General features: G+C 54.7%; 1 protein-coding gene across 1 annotated transcript in view; it reads left to right on the top strand.

Annotated features, from left to right (window-relative positions):
* Positions 1-7,573, top strand: part of Serpina3 (serpin peptidase inhibitor, clade A (alpha-1 antiproteinase, antitrypsin), member 3) — an 18,997-nt gene extending 11,424 nt beyond the window's left edge. Inside the window, exons 2-5 of the mRNA XM_013012383.1 lie at positions 1,037-1,656; positions 3,170-3,443; positions 6,079-6,229; positions 7,163-7,573. Coding sequence (XP_012867837.1) covers positions 1,038-1,656; positions 3,170-3,443; positions 6,079-6,229; positions 7,163-7,366 — 1,248 coding nt within the window. The 5' untranslated portion in view covers position 1,037 and the 3' untranslated portion in view covers positions 7,367-7,573. The remainder of the gene's footprint in view (positions 1-1,036; positions 1,657-3,169; positions 3,444-6,078; positions 6,230-7,162) is intronic.
* Positions 7,574-8,949: the final 1,376 nt, after the last annotated feature.

The following is an 8,949-nucleotide window of genomic DNA, read 5'->3' as shown; positions in this document are numbered from 1 at the left end:
TTGGTTTGTTTTCTGTCGGTCGTGGGACTTGAACTCTGGGCCTGGGCACTGTCCCTCAGCTCTTCAGCTCTACCACTTGAGCCACAGTGCTCCTTCTGGTTTTCTAATGGTTTATTGGAGATAGGAGTCTCACAGTCTTTCCTGCCCGGGCTGGCTTTGAACTGCGATCCTCAGATCTCAGCCTCCTGAGCAGCTAGGCTGACAGGCGTGAGCCACCGGCACCGGGCTTCCCCTTCATCTCTTAAGTCACCTGAGCACAGGTCATGCTACGAAGCCCACAGGGGTTCTCCGATCTCTTCCCCCCAGCTCTGCTCTCTCCTCACCAGAAGGCCTTTCCTGGCTGAAGGTGGACATAAATGACCATGTGCAAACCTAGCAGGGCTGGAAAGAACGTAACCATAGTTCCTGGGTCTTTATGCCAACAAACATTTCTGGGGCTTATCAGGGCTCAAACGGGCTCGCGTGTCGCTCTCAATCTGCGCTACATTTAGGCACTGGCCTCGCCTGGCCTAGGCCCTAACCTGTCTCGGAGCACCCGGGAAGTGCTGCAGCGCTCTTGGATTGGTCTGGGGCCATCAAGGATAAAAACAAAAACAACGTCCTCCTTTCTAATCTTTTTCTCTGGCTCTGCCTGCCACGCAGCAGGAAGCAGGAAAGGACATTCTGATTAGACAAGTTTTTATCATCTCCAGCAACGCCATTTGCTTGCTGTGTGACCTTAGACAAGCCCCTATGCCAGGATCCTCCACTAGACCACACACACACACACACACACACACACACACACACCCCTACACACACACACACACCCCTACACACACACACACGTAGCAATTATAGCACTTTCCTCCTGGGGTAGAAAGAAATATAGGATCTGTTGAGTAATGAGTACAACACCTTCCAGAACTTTCCATGGGAGATCACACAGCCAAGTGTGGGTGCAGGGTCAGAATCCAGGCAGAGTGGGGGGTCCTAGGAGGTGACTGCTCAGGGCACCAGCTGGTCCTCCCAGGCTTAAAGGACTTTTGCTTTTCAGAATGCTGAGAATGTCGTTGGTCCTGGCTCTGGGCCTCTTGGTAGCTGCACTGGGCCGCCCACGTGGCACACTGGACAGGGAGATCCCAGTCCAGGACAAGCAGGTGGAGATGCTCAGCACCATTGCCTCTAGCAACACCAACTTCGCCTCCCAACTCTACAAGCTGTTGGTCTTGAAGAACCCTGGTAAAAATATCATCTTCTCCCCCCTAAGCATCTTCACTGACTTGGCCTTCCTGGGTCTGGGAGCCCAAGGAACTACCCTGGCAGAGATCCTGAAAGGCCTGAACTTCGGCCTCCCAGAAAGCCGTGTGGCCGAGATCCACCAGGGTTTCCAGCACCTGCTGCACATGCTCAACCAGCCCAGGGACCAGCTACAGCTCAGCATGGGCAATGCCATGTTCATCCGAGAGCAGCTGGAGGTGCTGGACACGTTCCTGGAAGACGCACGCACTCTGTACGAGGCCCAGATAGTCCCCACCAACTTCAAGCAGCCCGCAGATGCTGAGCAGCTCATCAATGACTTCGTCAGGAACGAGACCCAAGGGAAGATCGTAGAGCTGGTCCGGAACCTGGACCCAAGGACGGCCATGATTCTGGTGAATTACATCTTCTTAAAAGGTGAGCACCTGGCTTGGGGTGGGGAGGAAACAGAGTTCTGAGCCCTTGGGGTGCGTCCTGGAGAGGAAGTGCTGGGGCTGGGGTGACACAGGTCCCAGGCTGCACCCAGCCCACAGTCTGCTTCATGGGGGTTGTGGTTCCCAGACAGAGCTTTGGGGTGCCTCATTAACCAAGACTCTGCTCTAAACTTGCCCAGTGGACAGCAGGTGCCAGCCCTCCTTGCAAATCCCTCTGGAGTGAGCAAGATCCACACTGTTTCCTACAGAGCAGGACACGGAGGGAAAGCCCCTGCCTGGGATAACCTGGACACCTCTGACCGGCTCATGCGGGAGGGGTCCTGTCTCTGCTGAGTCCGAGGGCTCAGGTGGGGGTAGAGGGGCCATCTCCATGAGGAAAGACAAGGAGGCCCCTAAGGAGCCTTAGCCACCCTGAAGTTCTAGAACTTTGCTCTTCTCACATGGGGAAGAGCCTCTGGAAGGACCAGGCCCATGGTCTGGGGTCCTTGGCTTCTGATCTCACTGATAGGAACCCAGCAATGCCAATCTCGTCCCATCAGGGGTGTAGGGACAACCTTGGCCTGAAGGACAGCACCTGTGACAGAGTGCTGGGCCAGAATGACTGACGGGGGGAGGAGGGAGAAAGCCGGGAGCTGACCCCGCCATGCTATGGGTACACGGTGCCTGTGACGGAGCCATTCTAAGCCCGCAGGAGCAACACCCATCTGATTTCCCACAGATCAGAGAGCCACGTTGAGAGCCCAGAAGTTGAGATGGGAAACCCAACCCCACTGTGATATGACTGGGGTTGGGTCTGAAGCTGGACCTGAGATAGCCCAGAGCAGAGAGATGGTAGGTTCTCCAATTACAGCCAAGAAACCAGTAAGTCATCAAGAGAAAAATGCAAGTTAGGAGAGAGGACAGGGGCCTAGCTGGGCCCACAGCCCAGCGAAGACTGGCGAAGACTGCAGTGAATGCCAGGGGTCTCTTTACCTCACCAACTTACAGGTAGAGCTCAGTCTCTGTCTTTCTGCTCCTACCAAACCCCACAAGCCATCGGCAGGGGAGCAAGAGATTCAGGGTGCGGGGTTTGCGGGAGGTGGTAGGGGTACATCCTGCAATTTCTGTGACTCATAATTACTTTCTAGGCATTGTTCATGATCAAGAACCCGGGGTTCCCTGCTTCTCCCCAGCCTCCAGCACCTTTTGGTGTCCTACCCCTTCCCCACCCCCCACTTTCTCTAGCCCCCATCTCTTTCATGGACTCCTGATTCCGATTCCTACTGACTTCTCATTTAGCACAAATAACCATGTCTTGCTCTCACAACCCCCTTTCCATTCCAGATGTGTGGGTGTCTCCCTACCCCTTTTCATTTGCCAAAGCACTTCTCCAAAACCAGCCACGCCTCCCCCCTAGGAGGGACTGTGGGTAGCTGTGGATGGCCTAGCATGATCACAGTTCTGAAGCTGGGCCGAGATAACGCTCTCATGGTCTCTGATCGATTGTTTGCCTTTAGCCAAGTGGGAGATACCCTTTGACCCCCGCGATACCTTCGAGTCCAAGTTCTACTTGAGCAAGACCCGATCGGTGCAGGTGCCTATGATGACTGTTGAGGACCTGACGGTGCCCTCCTTCCGGGACAAGGAGCTGTCCTGCACGGTGCTGGAGCTGAAATACACAGGCAACGCCAGTGCACTCTTCATCCTCCCCGACCAGGGCAAAATGCAGAAGGTGGAAGCTAAGCTGCTCCCAGAGACCCTGGGCAAGTGGAAGAAGAACCTGAAGCCCAAGTGCGTTCACGCCCCTCCCCCAACCTGGCTGCGTTCACGCCCCTCCCCCCAACCTGGCCTTGTTCTTGCCCTGCCCCCCCAACCTGGCTGCATTCACGCCCCTCCCCCACAACCTGGCTGGGTTCACACCCCTCCCCCACAACCTGCCTGTGTTCACGCCCCTCTCCCCCCAACCTGGCTTCCCAATTCCCAGCTTGCAGGGACTCCGTGTGTCTCATCTCAGGGCATCAGCCATACCTGACGCTCAGCGGTAGGAAAGTCACACAGGGACCAGAGGAATCAGAGGTTATTTTGCCCTCTGCTGCCCGACCTGGTGGGTTTTCTTCCTTAGTCAATGACAAGGAGATGAGGCTCTCATGGCTTCTAGCATATTCTAAGTCCAGGAGCAATTTCCAAGGCAATCCCAACACACATGTGTGGGTAAAGGTAGAAGGGGATAGAGCACTTCCGCCAGTTGAGGGTGAAGCCAATCAGGCTCCAAGAATCAGCTTTGCACGGGTGGACCGTTACATTCACCTATGACCCATTCAGTTCAATTCTGCACCAACTGAGTGATTAAGCCCCTACTAAGCTGGGCACTGGTGGCTCATGCATGCAATCCTGACAACTCCGGAGGTTGAGATCTAAGGATCAAGATTCGAAATCAGCCCAGGCAAGAAAATCTATGAGATTATTATTTCTAATTAACCACCAAAAAGTTGGAAATGGAGCTGTGGCTTGAGTGGTAGAACAATAACCTTGAGCTAAACAACTCAGGGACAGCACCTAGACCCTGAGTTGAAGCCCAGGACTGGTACACACAAAAATTAAATACTTATATACCAGGCATAGATATAGAACCTAAGATTATATTAGAGACAAAAACACAAAATTTTCTGATTTCCTGCACTGGGTAGTTTATCTTGTAATTGGGAGAAGAGACGGGGAAGAGAGAGACACAGACAGACAGATAGACGGTCATAAGTCAGTAAAGCATTTGGTAAATTAGGTGAGAACAGGGAAGTCCAAGGGTCAGGGGAGCTGGAGCTGGAGGGAATTTGTAGTTGTTAAATAGCATGGCTGCTAGGTGATGTTCAAATTCCTCAGGTCAGAGGTGATAGGAAGTGACAGAGTCACTTGGAAAAGCCATCCCAAATCAGGGAACAGCCAGCACAAGGCCTCTAAGGCCAGCAAGCCCAGCATGTTTGTGTTTAACCCTCTGTCGGATAGCTGCAGTCCAGGAGGTGAGGAGGCAGCAGGAGAGGTCAGGGCCATGCAGAGCCATGGAGACCCCTGGAAATCCCTGGCCTTGCTCCTCTGAGGTTTTCCAGGAGTGATGGACCTGGATGCCGTTGTAAGGAGATCTTCTGGTTACTTGGTGGAGACCAGACTGTAGGGCCAATCATGGGACAGGAGAGACCAGCCAGGGGGCTCAGGCAGAGCCAGTGGGGGCAGCACTTCAGACGGACCCCTAATGTATGAGTAGCAATCAAATCCTGGATAAATCTAAGCCAGGCCAGGCCATAGAGCCAAACGAATAGTGAAGGAAAGCAAGGCAGAGAAGACGTTCTAGGCCCAGGCCCTGCAGTGGGACACAAGGAGACATGGCTGCCACCCTTCTCTGTGGTCTAACTGCCCGCTGAAAAGGAAGGCGGGAATGGCACTGCATCCTGGTCCTTAAAAGGTGATGATTGGAATTCCATGATGTATTGGATGTGGAGGGCTCTTCACAAACCAAAAAGGCAAGGACCTGCTTCTATATGAACCAGCCCCTGCTCAGATAGCTGGGCCCCTCCTGACTCCCGGGAGCCCCCAGGACCTGTGGTCCCACCCACTCCTCCATTTTCTCCCTCTGGATTCTCCCTTCTCTTCATCTCCAGTGTACAGATCACTGGGGGCTGCGTCTTCACGTGCCCAGCCCACAGTGGTGCTCATTGTGTAAATCAACGAACGTGAGGGGGTACCGCCCCCACCTCCACAGGAGACACAACCTCCTCTAATTCAGCAGCCCTCAGGCCAGGCAGATGCTGACCAGAGCACTTGAGACAGAGGGTGACACCTCACACCTTGTGATGGAAGATGCCACCTTGTGCCCTGAGAACTTGCTGCCTGGCACGCCCAGCCTACGCATCCAAGCACAAGCAGGCCCAGCACTCAGGGAGGGGGTGGCTCGTAGACACCTTTGGTGGAGGGGTTCAGAGCTCCAGCCCATCTCCAGCTCAGTCAGACCCCTTGTTTGCAACCAGGACCTTCATGTCTTGACTGTGGTCCCTGCCCAGGCTCATCCTCCTCTCTCTCTCTGGTGCCTCCTACAAGAAGCCTTCCTGTTGTCTATGGGGCAGGCGGCTGTGTGCCTGCCCTTGTGAGGTACTGCAGGGTTCGTGGTAGAGTGAAGGCCCCTCTGCTGCTGCGCAAAGGCCTGGAGCAGGCTTGGGCAGGGCTCCAGCCCCACGCTGGCACACTGCCTGGCACATTCGGATACTCACAGGTATTGCCAGACAGTGGGTGAGCTAAGAAGAGCAATGCAAGAAAGGGAACGGATGAGTCTTCTCTCCAGAGAGAGAAGGTGACAGTGTAGGAGCTCACCTAGCCCGCGCTGGGAGATGGAGATGCTAAGGCACGTGGTGTTCAGCTGCTTTTATTTCTTCTTCTCCAGGGACATAGATGAGCTCTCCCTGCCCAAGTTTTCCATCTCGGACAGCTACGAACTGAAGGATATTCTTTCCCAGCTGGGCATCAGGGAAATTTTCTCCAGAAAGGCAAACCTGTCAGGGATCACAACATGTCGTGAGCTACTGGTCACCAAGGTGAGCTGTCAGCTCCACGCCTGAGCTTGAATGGGCCCGTGAACATTCGGGGAGGGGGAGTCTGGAATGTGTACACACACCTCCATTTCCCAATATCCAGTCACCTGCCCTGGGCACACCCACCCCAGAGAGAACCAGGCTGCTGCCCAGATCCTCCTCCTGCCGTAAAGCAATGCCAGCTAGTCCCAGCCCCGCCCCTCCCCCCTCCAGAAGCCCAGCATGGAGAAGAGCCTGGCCTTGGGCTGGAACAGCTACAGGCGCCAGGCACACCCCACTGTGGGGACATAGGCCTTCCCCCGCCCCCTTCTCTTGTTTGGGGCCAGAATTCTTGGCTAGTACCCAGTACCCAACGGCTTAGTAGTAATGCTCAAAGGAGGTAGTGACCAGGATAATAGAGTACATATTTCACGCATGTGTACGAAAGCAGGGTGGGATCCTCTAACTGCATTTCTAGAAGCACAGTAGTGAAAACAATGGAGCACAACCCTGCGATGTGCCCCTGCCCCCATCCACATCCTGAGCCCTGGCCCCAGGGAAGAAGCAGGGTGTGCCAAAGTGGTCCCGAAGTGCAAAGCCTTGTCCCACGCAAAGCAGTGGCGCGCCCCCTAGAGGCCGGAGCAGGAGCGCTGCCCCTGGCCGGCCCCCGTGTGGCCACTTCAAGGTGGCAGCTGAGAGGAAGCCCGTGACCCCTCCTCTCAGCAGTGACCTTTAGGGGCAATGCAGTCACAGAAGACCTAGGTCAGGACGCCTCATCTTCACCTCTGTGACTCTGAGCAAATCTCTTCTGCCTCTGAGGCTAGTTAGTGGGAGGAACGGCACGGAGAGGAGCCAGTGGGCGATGCTCGGCACTGGGGCGTCCCCTAGTGGCGCGCGGGCCGGCTGCTTCCTCCTGCGCCCCTGGCTGTCACCAGTAACACTCTGACGTCCCCACAGGTGGTGCACAATGCTCTGCTTGATGTGAAAGAGGAGGGCACGGAAGCTGCCGCCGCCACAGGATTCAAACTTGTCCCTGTGTCTGCAAAGCTGAACCCCATCATTTTGCGATTGGACAGGCCCTTTCTGATCTACATCTTCCACAAAGACATCATTCTCTTTATGGCCAAAGTGGCCAACCCCAATCAAGCCCAGAGCTCCTAACTGAGCTGTGGGTCTTTCACAGAGGAGCAGGGCTAGATATCCAACAGGCAGGCCTCTGTGTGCAGCCCGCTCTCCATGAGCCCAGTGGCCATGGCCAGGCTGGGGAGGTGACAGCGACTGTCTCTGTGACAACTGCATGGTTCCATCTGGGTACAATAAACCATCACCCTGGGCCTGGACTCTGTCCCTGTGCCCCTTTCCTCCTGACCCCCTTGTTATTTCTGTGTCTAGCTGTCTCTCCCCTAAAGCCATTCCCCCAACCGCATGAGCAGCTCAATCCCAACCCAAGCTCTGGTCCCTCTGCCTTTAGCTTAAACAGCCTGATAGGGTCCACATGAGCTCCAAGTCAAATCCACTGGCATCTCAGGTCCAGGACTGAGAAGGGACTCTGCCGCTCCAAGCCCCTTCCTAACTCTGGAGCTACCTGTTTTCTTGATCCAAGTTCACTCTTTCCCTCTCGAGTTCCCCCAGCTTGTGTCATTACCTCTCGCTGGGGCTCTAGGCCCTGTTCCTACTTCTGGATCTGTCGCTCCTGCAGCTGCTGGGGACCAGCTTTTGGAAACCCCACTTCTGCTCCCCTACCTCCACCCCAGCACCTCCAGCTGGTTCTGAGTAGCTATTTCTGGTTTCATAGAATGAATTCATCTGATGAATGCCCTCTGATCTTGGCACCAGAACACAGGCTGGAGCCTAGGAGCCATAAGCACCCAGCTGAGCATTAGCGCCCTCTAGTGACAACAAAGGCAATGGTCATCATCACACCGTGGAGTACTTACTCCTAGAATTCTCCTTCCAGCCAACTTGAGATAACTCCTTGGGACCCTGTGATGAGGAAACTGCAGCACAGAGAAACCTGTAATTTCCCAAGGATATAGAGTTAGTCTCTGCTACCATCAGGGTGTTATCCCAACCTGAGGGAGGCCACGGGAGCCATGTGAACCACATGGGGTTCTGCTCCTGAGGACTGTATTTAGCAGAGCTGCTTATCTAATGGTGGCCAGGGGAAAAGAGGGAGAAAGAGAGAGGGGAGCTGTCCTCATGGATGTCTTCCTTTTTCTGTTTAATTCCAGCCAGTCTCCCCCAGCCTGTGGCATGGTGTCCCCACACTTAGGGCAATCCCCCCCCCAGCTCCTCTCTGGAAACACCATCACAGACACATCCAAAGAGGTGCTATTCTTTTCTTCCTCAATGCAACCAACTTGACTAGCAAATTAATGATCACATAATTTAAGTACGCAGAGGGGTTAGAGAGTGTTGTGTTCCCCACAACGTGTGCTCCACCCTTACCCTGGCTCACAGATGCTGCCGGATAGAAGTGAGTGGAAGGGACACCCAAAGGGTTTCCATGCCTCGTAGGCATGGCTTTAATCCCCACATCTGGGGCTCAGCAATGACTGACTTCTGAGTCCTCCAGCCAAGATGAGATGTTGGCACTGCCTCCCACTGGGTTGGAAGACATACTTTGTCCTGGCCATTTGGGGGATGCTCAGGGCTACCCAGGCTGACCGCTTTTATACAGCCCGGGCTACAACAGTGATTCACCCACAGAGGCTAAGTCTCCTCCAAGGCGTCCAGGCCTCCAC

The sequence above is a fragment of the Dipodomys ordii genome, unplaced genomic scaffold (genome assembly GCF_000151885.1).
Source record: "Dipodomys ordii isolate 6190 unplaced genomic scaffold, Dord_2.0 Scaffold2, whole genome shotgun sequence".
Classification (NCBI taxonomy): Eukaryota; Metazoa; Chordata; class Mammalia; order Rodentia; family Heteromyidae; genus Dipodomys; species Dipodomys ordii.
Note: the sequence above shows the minus strand (reverse complement) of the source record. Positions and strands in the feature narration are given on the sequence as shown.